Source organism: Cucurbita pepo, chromosome LG08 (genome assembly GCF_002806865.2).
Source record: "Cucurbita pepo subsp. pepo cultivar mu-cu-16 chromosome LG08, ASM280686v2, whole genome shotgun sequence".
NCBI lineage: Eukaryota > Viridiplantae > Streptophyta > Magnoliopsida > Cucurbitales > Cucurbitaceae > Cucurbita > Cucurbita pepo.
This window is the reverse complement of record NC_036645.1, coordinates 9,583,746-9,599,865: the sequence shown is the minus strand read 5'-3', so window position 1 is coordinate 9,599,865 and position 16,120 is coordinate 9,583,746. Positions and strand designations below refer to the sequence as shown.

The 16,120-nt window shown below is 35.8% G+C and overlaps 2 protein-coding genes across 3 annotated transcripts in view; both read left to right on the top strand.

The window, feature by feature from the left end:
• The window catches only part of LOC111800264 (conserved oligomeric Golgi complex subunit 3), a 28,427-nt gene extending 19,724 nt beyond the window's left edge, over positions 1 to 8,703 (top strand). The window contains exons 16-25 of the mRNA XM_023683879.1: positions 1,177 to 1,263; positions 3,037 to 3,153; positions 3,253 to 3,285; positions 3,481 to 3,567; positions 3,662 to 3,724; positions 4,727 to 4,843; positions 5,791 to 5,883; positions 6,541 to 6,660; positions 7,037 to 7,137; positions 8,216 to 8,703. Coding sequence (XP_023539647.1) covers positions 1,177 to 1,263; positions 3,037 to 3,153; positions 3,253 to 3,285; positions 3,481 to 3,567; positions 3,662 to 3,724; positions 4,727 to 4,843; positions 5,791 to 5,883; positions 6,541 to 6,660; positions 7,037 to 7,137; positions 8,216 to 8,348 — 951 coding nt within the window. The 3' untranslated portion in view covers positions 8,349 to 8,703. The remainder of the gene's footprint in view (positions 1 to 1,176; positions 1,264 to 3,036; positions 3,154 to 3,252; positions 3,286 to 3,480; positions 3,568 to 3,661; positions 3,725 to 4,726; positions 4,844 to 5,790; positions 5,884 to 6,540; positions 6,661 to 7,036; positions 7,138 to 8,215) is intronic.
• A 1,194-nt stretch (positions 8,704 to 9,897) lies between these two features.
• The window catches only part of LOC111799926 (phosphoinositide phosphatase SAC3-like), a 21,426-nt gene continuing 15,203 nt past the window's right edge, over positions 9,898 to 16,120 (top strand). For both annotated transcript variants that reach the window (XM_023683451.1, XM_023683450.1), the window contains exons 1-5: positions 9,898 to 10,675; positions 11,203 to 11,407; positions 11,494 to 11,659; positions 15,237 to 15,459; positions 15,846 to 15,922. In XM_023683451.1, coding sequence (XP_023539219.1) covers positions 10,484 to 10,675; positions 11,203 to 11,407; positions 11,494 to 11,659; positions 15,237 to 15,459; positions 15,846 to 15,922 — 863 coding nt within the window. In that variant the 5' untranslated portion in view covers positions 9,898 to 10,483. The remainder of the gene's footprint in view (positions 10,676 to 11,202; positions 11,408 to 11,493; positions 11,660 to 15,236; positions 15,460 to 15,845; positions 15,923 to 16,120) is intronic.

The window sequence follows — 16,120 nt, the reverse complement described above, 5'->3', positions numbered from 1 at the left end:
CCACCTATGATTCCTCGATGCATCCTCCTCCCAGCCATCTTGTCTTGACCCCTTCACTGCCAACAACAGGAAATGTTTGGTGGTTCCTCTTAGTGCCGTATCCCATTTTAGAGTCATTTGGAAAAAAAAAAAAAAATCTATTTTTGTAACATGGTTGAAAGGAATATGAAGTTTTTTTAATGTAGTTTAATAATTTATTTTTTTGATTTGAAATAATGGGAAATTTATATCAACACAAAATGCAAGGCACAGCCTAGTGGCAGTGGATGAGAAAGTCCCTTCTATTAAGACCTGATAAAGCTTATAGAAGCAGAATAGATCAACTGTAATAAAAAAAGAAGGCGAGCAAAGTAGTTTTCTATTGAAGGGTGCCTTTGCTTTGTCTTTTAGATCTGCATGCAAAACCCTTGTTTTTAATATTGACTACGAGCTTGTTCTCTGCCATTGTTAACCAAAGAGGAATGCGAGGAAACAATTGTTCATAACATGATTGGAGAAGTTGTGGGTTGGGGAGGGTGAGGGTGAGGGGAGGAGAGAGAGCATCTTTCTATATAATAAATTTTGTAAATAGTTAAGTTATTAATGAAGGACATGTTATTTGTTGCGATATCAATTAATGATGCTGGTTAAGCTCACTTTATCACCCAAGCGACAATATATTGGTATTAGTTAGGAATCAAAATTTCAAACTAGGGGGTTCTAATTGATGTAGTGGATTGTTAGTTCATTTAGGGCTCTATTTGTATTTTCCCCGAGTATTTAATACTTAAATCTTGTTTATGTACTTATGTTACAATTAGTTACTGCTGGTTAATCAGAATTAACCAGTGTAATCAAAGCTGATTAGCACACGCGTAGCCTCTATATAAAGGCCCTTGCTTCCCTTGTTTTGTAAACTTAATTTTAAGATTGAATAAAACTGGAGCACAACGCTGGTACGGTTCCACCACTAATTCAAATAATACACCCTTAGTTTAACATGTTATAATATAATTCTAAGGATTTTCTTTTAAATGTTTTTTTTATACACTTTTAACTGTTGTGATTGTGGGTACTTCACTTTAATTTTGTACTTTATTCTCCTTTTTTTAAAATAAGAATTATATACACTAAAGAGCTACCTCTATTTTTTAAGTTAGAAAATGGAAATTAATTTTTCGTTACTTTCGATTGTAGATTGCAAATTATTTTCCTTCCAATGAAGACTTGGAGTATCCAGAAAAGCTTGAGAAAACTGCAGGGGAATTGTCAGAAAATACTTCTGTAAATCTTCTTACCCTATATTTGAACCGTCTTGTATACTTGTGTTGATTGCTTGTTGGTGTTTATGCTGCTAACAAATTACCCCTACTCTCTTCTGGATTAATACTGTTATGCATTCAAGATTTCATTAACTCTATTATGCTTCATCATATTACATTATATAAAAAATGTAATACGATGATGCAGATTAAGCAGAACTATATATTATATTCCATTATCTTTTGTGTGTCCTACTCAGTCCTTATGAATGGAAAAACAAGTGGCAGAATCAAAGCCAGCCACTGTTTGAGACAAGGAGACCTCTTTTTCTCTTCCTTGTCTTTTTATCCTAGTAGCTGATTGTTAGCATAGGCTAATTGAAAATGTAGTGGTAGATGAGCTGATAGAGGGCTTCAATGTAGGTTTTAGCAATACGTAAATATTAGACCTCGGACTGCTGTTCCTACCTAAATTGTAGACCCCTTCGCTTTACATTCCGTCGGCTTTATCATTTGTCTTGCATGTGTAGTCCTTCGGTGGCTAATGTTTTGATTCCTTGTGGGAGCTCTCCTTTTTATTTGATTTCGGCGTCCTTTGTCCGATAGGGAAACAACGGATGTTTTTACTCTCTTATTTTTGATTGGAGGGTTTGAGCTCAGGTCTGGAAGGAGGGCTATTCGTTGTTGGAGTCCGAGTCCTATTGATGGCTTTTCATGTTGCCCTTTCTTTCCTTGGTTGATGAACCTTCTCCCTTAGTGGATCTATTTTTTCTATTCGTGAAGGTGAAAATTTCTAAGATCAAATTCTTTAGTTGACAAGTTATCCACATGCGAGTTAATTCCCTTGATAGGCTTTCTAGAAATTCTCTGATTGGGTTGTTTTGTTGTATCCTTTTTGAGAGGGCAGAAGAAGAGTTGGATCTTATCCTTTGGAGCTGTGACTTTGTTTAGTTTGCTTTGAGTTTCTTCGTGAGATGTTTGGTTTTTAGTTTTCTAGACAGAAATATTATTTGGAGATGATTGAAGAGTTCCTTCTCCATCTATTCTTTCGATTGTGTATGGGGTGAGAAATAACAGAATATTTAAGGGTCTTCAGATGGCCGCTTGTGATGTTTGGTTCCTCTCTTGGCTTCATGTGTCTCTTTGGGGGCGGTGATGAAGTTGTTTTATGAATATTCACCAGTTCTCACTTGTTTGGATTAGAGTCCCTTCCTTTGATGAGACTTCCTTTTGGAAACTTGTTTTTTTTATACCATGTATTCTTTCATTTTTCCAATGAAAGTTGGTATCTTATATATATATATATATATATATATATATAGGCTTTACCATTTGTTCATTACTTTAGTCACTGATTGGTGGAGGGCCTTCATGTAATTCCTTTGTTCTTTGTACTTTTCAACTCCTAATGATTAGTGCAGTTTCTTATTAATAAAAGTAATAAATTATGATCTTTTGTGTTCTTTTTGAGTTCAACAAGGGTGGAGGATGCGAACCTCCAACCTTTGGGAGATAAGTAATGACTTGGTTAGTATAGCTCATGTCGGGCCATCATCATAGTGTTTGGGTTTGTTATCTCCTTTGATCTGTAATTATTATTTTCCTAATTTCTTTTTAAACTTAGCAATGGTATAAGGAGGAAATATTTAGACTCCTTAAATGGGTTTGATTGCTCTTTCATTTTTACTTAACAATCAAAACTTCAGTTTCATTTTTATGTATGCATTTCAACCTATCCACCCCCCCAAAAAAATAAAAATAAAAAAATAAAAAAGCTGGCATGACCCTATTGTAGGTTGGCATGAATCAAGGTGCACCTAACGCTTGGTATCCTCCACTGGAGAAAACTTTATCATACCTTTCAAAGTTGTATCGTTGCCTAGAACCAGTTGTATTCACTGGTTTAGCCCAGGTACTTGATTTGTCGATCTTAACATCTTATGGTATTCTCATAATTGTAATTGCTTATCTGGCGGGTTTGATTTATACTGTTTGTTGTGATATTTTCCAGGAAGCTGTGGAAGTTTGTTCTACATCTATCCAAGTAAGACAGTGCTAATTAATTTTTTTCAACGGTCATATTAGATATTCAGATCTTATTATACAAAATATTTGATCCTTGTTTGTATGGTCTGAATTGACTGCTGTTGTCCATGGTTTCTACTCTTCAGTGTCTCCCTAAAGTTCTCTAGCAAACTTTATGCTTTTTTTCATGATGTGCTTCCTTTTACTACTCCAGAACGCTAGTAAACTTATTGCTAAAAGATCGTCTCCTATGGATGGGCAACTTTTCTTGATAAAGCACTTCCTCATTCTACGGGAGCAGGTATCCCCTAGTCCCACCCTTTTCTTCTTCTTGATGACTTTCCTAGTTGAAACAGATATTACTTAATCTTCACTTCTTTTATTTTTCCTTTCAGATAGCGAGTTTTGATGTAGAGTTTTCTGCAACCCACAAGGAACTTGATTTCTCTCATGTCCTGGTTGGTAACTTTGAGTTCTACTTTTCCTCTACCTTTGATGTCGATTTTCCTTAATGAAAACTTATTTCTTCATCATCGATTTCTGAAAACACTCTGGATGCTTATTTCTTTTTCACTAATTGAGAATATATCTTTTTTGGATGCGACTTAATCTCATTATATCAGCAGAAGCCCATACACAACCTACAAAATCGTTATCTCTTGCATTAGTAGTAATACTCTTTTATTAGACACCGGAGAAATGTCATTGCGTAAGAGAGGTAAAAGTCCTGTTACAATAGGAACATCAGTTGAGCGTTAAGCACACAAATATCATCCCAAAGATGACCTGAAGACTTCTTATCATCTTCTCCTGTTTTTTTTCAATGAAGTTCGTACTTAGTTCTCATTTTTCTTTTGTTTTCTTTATTGAAACGGGGACAAAGTTTTCATTGATTAATGAAAAGGATAAAAAAGTTCAAGGTTGTATTCTTTCTAATCAAGCTTTTATTTAGATCTCAATCTTAAAAAGATTCAAGGATTTATGCTAATGAGAGAATGGTGCATAAGGCAAACGTCAAAGATTAGTCTCATTATTTTTGCATTTCGGCTAAGGAAGATTTTGGACAAGGTTTCTGCCAATTTTTATTTTTCTTGGATCATCCCTAAGGAGTTCAAGTTTCAAGCCTTGCTAATCCAATTGAAGTACACATTCTTGATAACCTTAAGCTTGCTTAATCTTTCCGCAACTGGCAATGATTTTATAATTGTAATGTATAGTTTTAGGCTTATGAGTGTTTGCGAATTTGCATGAAATGATGTGTGAAGCACCAGAAAGTGGGAAGTGGCTTCTTGTAGAAAATCTAATAGTTGGCTTCTGCAGTTAGCTATTCTATTGTTTGCCATATGAATTCACTGTTTAGCAAGAATTGGTTTGTTAATTTTCTTTTGAGATATAACTATGTTGCTGATTTAAATTGTCAAATGTGGATACAACATTAATTGACCATCTGACTTCTTCAGGAGCATCTTCGAAGGATTCTTAGAGGTCAAGCCTCCATTTTTGACTGGACAAAATCAACTTCATTGGCAAGGACACTATCCCCCCGAGTTTTGGAGAGTCAAATTGATGCTAAGAAGGTAATTTGTTTCTTTGCAACAAATCTCACGTGGAACATAACACAATGATTATTTGTAATTAACATTTAATTTGTTAGCGGTATCCTTTCTAACTAGCAACCGTGTAGTTGGTCCCATCTCCTTTGTGTTGAGAGAAAAAAGAAATTGAGGGAGGATTAGGGCTGGCTTCTGTAATGAATGTTTTTGTAACTAAAATGGGCAGGGTAGATATAACCAATTCTTTTTCTATGCCTCCATACCTTCTATATGCTTAACATTAAGTTTTGACAATACTAAAGGAAAAATACGCTTTCGGCCCTTGATGTTTGAGTTTGATAGCATTTAGGTCTTGAGATTTTAAACTCAACATTTTAACTGCTGAAGATTGCGTTAGTTTTTTATTATGGTGGCTAATGGAGTTGAAATGACGATGTTTTTTCTTAATTAAAATATATATTTTTTAATTTTTTAAAATCTGTTTTTTTTTCTTCTTTCTCCCTCCTCTCGTCTTTCTCCTTCCTATCCATGGCTGCTACTGCTCATCACTGTCTCTGGCGGCACCCGCCACTCCATCTTCGTTCCCCTCTTTCTCTCTCTCTCTCTCTCTCTCTCTCTCTCTCCTTCCTTCTTCTTCTTCTTCTTCTTCTTTTTTTTTTTTGTCCTCTTATTCTTCTCTTTCTCTTCCTCCTCTCTCTCTCTCTCTCTCCCCATTTATCATAGAAAAACTTAGAAGGTCTAGATACAAGATCAGGGTGCAAGAATAGAAAAGATAGTTATGACTTTCTCAGTCACTGTATTACTGGCGCTAGCCAAAACAAAATCTACCCATACAACTCTAAACGCTTGGATTGAGTATGAATTTCATACGCTTGGATTCCAAAAGTGTATTTTTTACTTACATTAGTCACTCATTGCTTGCCACATTTATTTCTCTTGCAATGAACTTTTGCTATTTATCTACTTTGCAGGATCTGGAGAAGAACTTGAAAGCGACTTGTGAAGAGTTTATTATGTCTGTTACCAAGCTGGTTGTGGATCCCATGCTCTCATTCGTGACCAAGGTTTGTCATCTTTCCTAATGCTGAAACTGACCTAGCTGCTGGTTTAGGTTGGACCTCTGGGCTCGGTTATGGATACTAATAAGGGATGCTTCTTGAGCTTCAAGATAATTGACCACTTCTATTGATATTAATTTGTGCTATTATAGATGGGGTTTTTTTTCCCCTCGTCTTTAAATAAAGGGAGGGTAACTGACTCTACCCATCCAGAGGTTCTCTCCTTTCTTTTTCTTTATTGTAACAATTTTTCTGGTATTCATTCTCAAGCCCATCAATCCTTCGTCTAAACCCTAAGAAAAATATTATGCCCAATTGTTTGAATCTTCCTCTGGTAGGTGGGGGATAGATTTTAACCAATCCTTCGGAGGTTAGAAACCCGATATACCAATTTTGAGAAAACCTACTTGGTTTTGGTTTGGCCTATAAAACAGCGATATGCTACTTGTATATGAGAGCCTTTAGGCCTGTAAAACAGTGTTTGGTGCGAGGGTTGGTAAAACCTCATTTAGTGAGGGCTTGCGAAGCTTAGATTAGACTTGTAAAATAGTCGCTGTATTCAAGGACTTCCTGAAAGGAGTTTGTTTTCTTCTTTAAGTTTAAGTTATGTATGGTATGTTATCAAATATATGACCCTTAATGTTGTTAGTTTATTCTTTGTAGGTGACTGCTGTCAAAGTGGCGTCAGGCCATCAGAACCAAAAGTTAGAATCAATCTTGGAGAAACCACTAAGGGATCAAGCTTTTGCCACTCCAGAAAAGGTGGTCGAATTAGTTCAAAAGGTATGTTATATAACTAAATGAATGAGGAAAAATCAGTAGTATGAAAGGTGGATTCTTTTAAAAAATGCCATAGAATTGGTGTCTCCCTTTTCTACATTTTTCAGTATTTTAGAATTGATCTTGTCTAGATTAAAATGTGTATATGTCTCTGAAATTACTATGTGCAGTCTTTGAGGTGCCGCTAGAATGCAAATCTCTCTAATTTTGTAGGACTGATCACGTGATTAAAGATGACATGACCTGTTTCTTTCTATTTTTTCTGTCCCAGGGCCATGTTGCTTTGACGTTAAATTGGTAGTGCCATGTAGATATGAAGAATTAGACTGACTTGAAATATTTTAGCTTATCTGATCGTATTTCTTTCCTTATGAAACAGGTTAATGCTGCTATTCAGCAACAGCTGCCTATGGTTATGGAGAAAATGAAACTTTATCTACAGAACCCTACCACAAGAATGATTCTTTTCAATCCTATAAAGTAAGTTGATAAAATTTTTGAAATTTTGTAATTAAGTTGTACTCTGACCATGGAGCAGACAGACTTTATTAGAAATAGCACATATTTAGGTTTGGATGCTTGTCTGAGCTTGAAACTAAATATGAATGTCACCTAAGTGACTAAGGAGAGTTCTCTCCAAGAAGTCTATTGAGAATCTGAATACAAGACGGCAACTCTCTATTCATAAAGAATTGAAAAACTATGTATTAGAAAATATAAAAAGATATTAAATGGAATTAACCAGAGCAATATCTAATAAACACTAATCCTACTACATCAGCTAAATCAGGGACCTTTAGAATATTCGATCAGCCCAATCTTAGATGATTTTTCTTCTCTACCACAAACTTCCACATTCTGGGAAGGGCTATGTAATAGTTACAGTTCATTCTGGGGTGGAGTAATCATATGAGGTCATAGGATATTGAAATCAGAACACTTAGAATCCAGGACCTTAAGCTTACAAATCCTAGAACACTCAAATCCTTTGAGAATCAATCCTAAGGTTTGGGTTAAATTGGTGGATTGCCTTAAGATCAAGTACAAGTTCCTTAGCTCAAAGCTTGAAGAACATGAGAGGATGATCAATCATACTTCAATATTTGTTGCATATATCTTTACAAGAATTGCAAAGGTTGTAGGGAGCTCTAAGCTTAACAGCTGGAAGGCACAGTCTTTATTTTATAACAATCTGTCGTTTACTACCAAGGGTATGGGGTGGACTCCATCGATGTATGAGATATCAACTCATACTTGGTTGATTCACGTCCCTTTGTGTCGGGTCTAACAAGCATGTTAATGCGCATGGATGTGCACAAAGCCTAAGATGGGGGCTGGTTTGTGCTATTCTAGGTAACTGAATTGAGATCATTTCTTGGGTTGGCTAAGTATTATAGGCAATTCAACACCATGTCTTTTATATCAACAATATCTCATCCCTGTTCTTGAATTAGTTTTAACTCCTATCAAGGTAATTTTAGGTGTAAAAACAATAATGTGTTTGATTTGCATGCTCTTACTACGCAATCAGCTAAGACTTCACTCCGGATTCTCGCAGGGTAAACATAGTGGAAGCTCATCTACAAGTACAAAATTTGCTCAAGGCAGAGTACTCGTCTGAAGAGATACAAGAAGCAATCAATATGACTCCCATACATGTTTTGCAAACTCAACTTGATAATCTCCTGTAGACTGCTGGGCCAAGTTTGATTCTCTCTGTAGAAATTCATCACCAACAGTGGCATCCATTGGCGGAGTTGGCAAATGTCTATTCTTTGTGTCAAGGTGTTGTTTATTTGTGGGGGAAACAGGTTTCTGGAATGATATAATATGGCGTAGCCTTTATGTTCTTATATTTGATTAATGTATCTAGGCCATAGGCACTTACAGTTGTAGTTGGTGCCTCCTTTTTTAGAAACATTGCTTGGGAAGTCAAACTTTACATGAATAACTTAGTTTAAAAACTTGTTCTACGATCATTGATAATATGCCACCCACGGCACAGTTTGATCATTGTGGAGATAACCTTAAATTTTTTATACTCAATTCTATCTATAATTGGCTAAGGATATGTATGAAAAGGAAGAATGTTACCAGAATTTTGGAGTTCACTCTCTCTTGCTCAAGCTAAGACCTGTGTTCATGGGTTTAATTTGGGTAGAGGAGCTTCACCATAGTCTTGAAAATTTTCAATATAATAAGTTGTGATTAGTACTAAATTACCGTTGTAAGGATATTATTTTTCACCAGCTATTGTAAAGAGGTTTTCATCATCCAATCAATATTAGCTAAAGAAAAAACAAGTTGAATTTAGTTCAAAAGCAGGTTTCCTTCAAATAAAAGTCACGAGTTTCACTCGGTGATGGATAAAAAGGGAGTTGGTGTTAAGTTACTGAAATTAAAACATAAAGAGGGATATTAAAATAGAAGGTTTTAATTAAATAATTACAATAATAATAATAATAATAGCCATTGGAATTAGTGGGAGCAAATGTTAAAAATAAGCTCCAATTAAATACAACATTGGAGTTACTAAGCATCGTGTTTTGGTTTTTAGATAATAATGTATGAGTTAACCCATTTCTTCATGTGTTTGGAGATATTGGGTAAGTAGATTTGAATATCGGTTATTTATTTGTGTTTTTTTTCATGAAATTATAGGCCTACGAACTTTTCCCTCCTTATTTGAAAACATAAGAGCTTTATAAAATTTTGTCTATTTCATCCGAGACATTGTTATCTACATCCTTGCCCTTAATTGCTCGGTCACAAAATGAATCCCTAGTTTTCGTAGTTTTGTTTGAGATAAACACAAATTAAAAAAAAAAATTAAAAAAAAAAAAGAAGAAGAAGAAAGAAAGAAAGAAATATAGTAGACTAATAAGAAGACAAGGTAGAAAGTAACCCAATTGGGCGACAGATATTAATTAAGAAGAAATAAATGATTGCACATTAATACGTTAATGGGAGAGGCATAAGGGTGAAGTTTTCATGTTATTAAATAATGTCCCCAGATCCCTTAATTATATTTTATTTTTGACTTCATTTATTTATTTATTAATAGATCTATTTATTTATTTATTTATTTATTAATAGATTTATTTATTTGTGGTCTCCGGACGGCAGGGTCACCCAAATTGTGGTCGTCATTCCTTTCCCTCCCCTGCCCGAGGCTGCCCCTGGATCTGCCCGGACCTTTCTCCTCCTCCTCCCATCTGTATCTCTCTTTAAACTAAAAATTAATGACACACTCCAACAACAATAATTACCTTCCTCCTCCTCCCCCTCTTCTTCCACCTTTCTCTCCATTTTTCCCTCCTCTCTGAAAGCCTCCATGTCCCTGCCTTTCCCTGTCCATGTATATGCGTCTATTTCTGTACCTTGACGTACTGTCCCTTATGGAGTCCAACGCTGTTTTGTTGCCTTGTTCATAATCATCTGCTTTGCCTTCGTAATTGAATCATGAATGATACCATCAAGAACAGGGCGTTGTCAGCGTCTCAATCTACCCAACCATTCTGTTTTTTTCTGAATTCTTCAATGTTCATTTCGGGATGTTGTATTTAAAGCAGCCTAACCTCGTTTTGGGGGGCATTTAAGGTGTCGGCGGTTGTGATTTCCTTCTTTCTCCCTTCTGGCTCTATATGATACGTTGCGAGGTGATATGATTTGATATCATATCCTCTTTTCTTGCTTCTTCTATTCAATTCTATTCTATTCTATTGTTGATTTGTGCTGTTCTGTGATTTGCATGCCCTTCTCCTAGTTTCCCTGAGCCTGGGCCTGTGGTGCGAGGCTCGGGGGATCTGTAAATCTTTTCTCAAATATGGCTTCTTTAGAGGCCGACCCCTTCTCCTCCACCAATCCCACCGCTTCCTCTGAGAATAACTCGTTCTCCACCTTTCCACTCCCATCCTCTGAAAATGATGCTTACTCCAACTCTGCTGCATCTTCTGATGACCTCCGTTCTGCCTCGCCTGCTTGTATGCACAAATTCAGGCTCTATGAGACTCGATCGGTAACTACTCTTTTGTTTCCATTTCTTTGTGTTCAATTCTACTTTTCATATGGTTGTTTCTGGACTTAATAACTGAGCTTGTCTGGCTTGTCAAGCCACTGCTTTTCTTCCACAAAAAACATACATAAAAACATACGTATGCATCTGTTTTCTGTTGTGTAACTTACTACTGCCCAAATATCCACCCGTTTTCTACATGGACTACTACTAACTCTAAAAACTTCTGTAGTAACGTTTCTGTGCGTTTGCTCATCAATTTACCACGATGCTGCTATTTATGTTGTGTGTTATATTACTGAGACAAGCTGCAGTGGCATTTATAGACAAGTTCCTCTCTGTTTTATTTTTCTTCCTTCCCTCTAAACATATTCTTTCTTCTGTAGACTGTAGAATCTTGGTTTATTAAGCGTTGAAGAAACGCTAAGTTTGTGACATATGTCGCTTCTTGATGTGGTTGTCTAACTGTATTTATGTATTTGTGGTAGTATTCCTATTTATGCATCTTTTCTCGGTAAAATTTCTACTAGAAATTTTACATTGTAGGAAGAGACAAGAGTAGAACATATTGGAGAGTGCTAAAAATTGATAGGATGGATCTGTCGGAGCTAAACATTCGGGAAGATTCTGCTGTATATACTGAAAGCGAATGTTCTGATCTGCTGAGACGCATACACGAGGGTAATAAATCTACAGGCGGACTGAAGTTTGTGACCACTTGTTATGGTATTGTTGGTAAGAGAAATCTTATGAAGTTTTAATTTTTCCGTAATACCGGATATTCTATTGCAATATCATCATTTTCTCTCCTTTTGCTCTAGGGTTCATTAAATTCCTAGGACCCTATTACATGCTGCTTATTACGAAGAGGCGTCAAATTGGTACGATATGTGGTCATACTATATATGCTGTTTCCAGAAGTGAGATGATTCCACTTTCAAATCCAGCGGTTCGGTCCAATATAGCCATTTCAAAGAATGAGAACAGGTTCTTAGTTAATTTCGTTCCTTGCTGTTTATTTCTAAGTGCCACAGTAGCAAGAAACAGCGATTTTGCTCATAGTGATTTCGTGGCTCTTATTCCTAGAAATTAAAAATTTAAAGTTTTAGAATTCTGTCATTTCATTTTTGCCATGTAATTTTTTTGGGATAGGGAACAATTTCAATGATAAAACGAAATGGTGCAAAGACAAACCCCATTGAATGACATTACAAAAAACTTATCCAATTGATTGTGAAAGAATTTTAGTGAAAAGCAATAACTTTATCATTTTGTGAGACTCTCCTCCCTCCTAGGGGTTTTGTCTTCCATTGTTGATGGGAGAGTTTCACTTTGGGGAGGGATGTCCAAAGGCTTTTTCTGTAGCGCCTTTTTGTGTTTAGTTAGTCCTTCCCAGTTGATATTTTCTCTTGTCTAGGGGATGGGTAGAGGCTTTCAAAGATTTTAGACATGAAATACTCCATTGACCAATCCCTGATCATTTCCCTATTGGGCTGACTTTAGGCCCTTTTAAATAGGGTCCTTCACCCTTTAGATACAAAAAATATTTTATTGGAGGCCTTGAATTCCTAGTGTTTCTCGGTCTAATGCTTCAACAAATGATATTGAATATTCAAGTAACCACTATTTATTGATGTTGTTGCAAGTCTAAATTAGTTTCCTATTTTTCTTATTGATTTTCATAGAGTTATATAGATTTGTATGCCCCTTTTATAAAGAAGGAGGGCTAACTAAATCTTAGATACTAGTATCAATAAATATGAATAAATTCCCAATAAATCTAAATAAATCAAATCTGAATAAATGCCTAGGTAAATCTAAATAAATCTCTAACTTAGCCTTAACGTAGGATATATTTGTATAATCATTTGTTGTTGCATAGTATCTAGGAAGATTTACTATTACCTATAATAGGAGTTGACAAGAAGATGCCGTTTTCTCTCTTCCCGTGACTCCACCTCTCCTCTCCTCATGCTTCTCATAAACATCATGTTAGTCCTCTCACCATCGTGCTGATAGCTATGGCCTCTCGTAAGATTTTGTTGACAAGTTTAGGACAAAGTTAATGGAAAGGTAATTGAGTTTCATCTTTAAAGAATTTTGGCTATACTGAGTTGTGTTAGTATGGATTGTTAATAACATAGAAGATCTACTTTTCTCCCCTAGAGCTCAGAAGTAATTTCGAGAGAAGCATTGCACCAACAATTTTACATGAATCTTGAAAACCTCCAACGAATGAGGAAGCTTCATCGAGATAACCAGAATTTTAATAGTTCTGACTGGACTCATTTTTAGAGTATGGGTCGATTTTCACTCACTCTTGATGAAATTTCTCCACGGAAAAGAACAATCGTCCCGATTGATGAAATTTGGGTCGTTGCTTGTGAAATATGGTGGATGAGTTACTTTTGGTTACTTCACATTAAAGTTAACGGTTTGGAACACCACAACAAAGTAAGATAAAGAAGGGAGTGTTTTTTGTGACCCGACCAACTTGAAGGGAGTGTTTTACCACCAATATCCCACACATGGAAATAAGCTCTGATGTTGCAACACATATTTTCAAAGGTGAATAGAGTAGAGCCCCATTTATCAAAGCCAATGGACAAGAGGATGGGATAGTGGTTGGATGTGGGTATGTCAAATATTTTAATCACAGCACCATCAAATTTCACAAGGACTTTCCCTATAACGAGAAAACAATACATGATTCTAAGATCCAGGGCATTCAGGAAGTTTGACCAAGTAAAAAGGAAATTATGAGTAGGAAGATCAGTTAGGGAAGCTTGCTCAATGATATGATTAAAAATATGCATACTTCTAGTGATTTGACCTTCATTAGAGTTCTCAAAAGACCATTGGAGCAAAGTGGAGAGATCATTTAATTCTTGCCAAAAGTGGGATCTTTGTGTAGGTTTGGAAGGGCCATAGATCCCTGTTAACCAAAATGAGGCCATTGGGGAGTAATAAGCAAAGAGAGGGAGGCTGCACCTTTAGTAATATTCAAGATCCCAAGGACGGGTCATTCCACATGATGGTGATTCCACCAAAGGAACCTAAAGCTATTCTTAGAGCTCCGAAGGGAATTGATGATAGATCTACACTTTTACTAACTTTGTCTCCTGTGAGATGACTTTGGTCGGGTTGTGTTTGAGAATGAAGGACTTGATGAGCGCACACTTTTGTCATGAGCCCAAACCCCTGACATTTCATGAAAGGATAATCATGTAGGGATAGTCGGCCCACCAATTCTGCTTGGAAGAAGATTTGTTGTAATTTACTGTAGACACAACAAAATACTCTCTTTGTATTCTACAAACTATTTTTTTAAACTATTCTGCCAAGCAAGTTTTATTTTTTCTAAACTAATGAACTATGGTAAATTGCCTCTGCTTTCTGCATATAACCCAAAATCATAGGGAAGTGTCTTGAATATACTGAAACTTACATGTACTCAAGCCCTTCCCAATGAGTACGTGGGTTGAAAACCATTTAGTCGAAACCTTGTTCAGATTCCACAAGTGAAATACATTATGCAACTGTTTCTTAACATGTTGCACAAAGTGTGAACAAGACCTCAAGTTGCTTTTGGTCACAAATAATCCGAGTGAGACTTTTGATCACAATTGACAAGTTCATTGGGGATATATTCATGTAATCCGTTCTAGTGGAGAGCTAATCAACAATCTACAAAGTTGACCAATGTTGGGAGATATAATCCCTCCTAGTTGCATGAATGGGTGATTAATTGAGCTGACACGAGAGTCCTATGGATGGCAAGAGATACCAGTCCATTTGCAGGTAGATTCATCTAAAGGGCTCCAATTACCAAGGACTTTCTTAGTATCATTCAAAGTACTTATGATTTCCAACTATGTCGAACCATCTTCAGTGAGAGAAGAAGCAGTGGCTCAAAAGGGTAGCTGCTAAAATCACGGATAAGACCCATTTTGCATTACTTTCAAACCCCTTCCAGAAATCAAATTTACGGATTACAAATCTCTCGTTGTAGCCTGTCACCAGAGTTCATTCCTCTCCAGCCAAGAATCCTTTTCAAAAATGGTTGAGAAGATCGAGAGTGGAAAGTTTTTGTGGAAGAACTAACAAGTTCTATTTTTCCGAATACAGTTTTCTTGTTTTAGTCCCTAAATATCCTGTAAGCTTTTGGAATGTTTTAATGGTAAACTTTGTAGTGATTGTTACAAATTCAATCTTCTCAGAGATCAGTTTGTAATCCAAGTTATAGTTGAACAAGAAACAAGATCAATACTTGATATAATAAGAAATGGCTATTGTTCAAAAGATACAAACGCCACCACTGAGTGAAAAAAATAAAAATATAACAGCAAGCAACAGAAGACAAAAAAGAAAAAGTACATAACACCACAAAAATAACAGAACATCCAAGTTATTTATTTTTGAATTTCTGTTAATGGCTTATGTTAGTGATTTTCTGCTAAAACAAAGAAATAACTTTTGCCGAAGGAAACTGAATTGTGGGTTTACTGCAAGCTACATGACTTAACTAATCTATTATTTATTTGTTACTTGTTTCTTGTCTTAGATACAAGAAGCTCCTATGCTCGGTGGATCTCACGAAGGACTTCTTTTTCAGCTACTCATACCAAGTTATGCGTAGCCTTCAAAAAAATATATGTGATAATGAGACAGGCCATGCCCTTTATGAAACCATGTTTGTCTGGAATGAATTTCTGACACGTGGAATCCGAAATCACTTGCATAACACTATTTGGACAGTTGCTTTGGTCTATGGTTTTTTCAAGCAGGTTAGTAATTGGTGCTGCTTGGGTGCTTTCTCAAATCATAGGAAGGAATAACTTAGTGTATGGTCTTGGAAGACAATGCCTGATTTCATCATTTTTTATTTTTTATTTTTTTTATTTATGAAATCTTATTTTATAATTAAGCAAACAAGGAGGTGGGAATTTGTTATTTACTGGATTAGTATTTTTTTTATATGATATTTATTGGATTGGTATTGGTAACATATGATTGAAGTTGATGGTGTTTATTCAATACGGCTCAGTGGTAGGGCACATAACTTCGTTATTTATTGTTTTGTAGATTATGCAATCACTTGGACTGTTTCTGGCACTTGTTTGTTTAGTTTTTGCTTGGATCATTGAGTATCCTTGTTCTTTCTTGCTTACAGGCTACACTATCTCTAGATGGGCGAGATTTTAAGTTGACCCTCATTGCTAGACGTTCTCGCCATTATGCTGGCACAAGGTACGGTCTGTTGGGCTTTCTCCCCTCAAATTTCTACACTTCTCATTTGATTATATGTTGGCAAGAAAATTTTTTGCCTTGTTTTTCTTTTATTTATTACTAATTTTGAATCAGAGACCAACTTTTCATCGATATATGAAATGGAAGAAAAAGTTCAAGGATACAGCCTAAAAAAAAAAAAAAAAAAAAAAAAAAAAC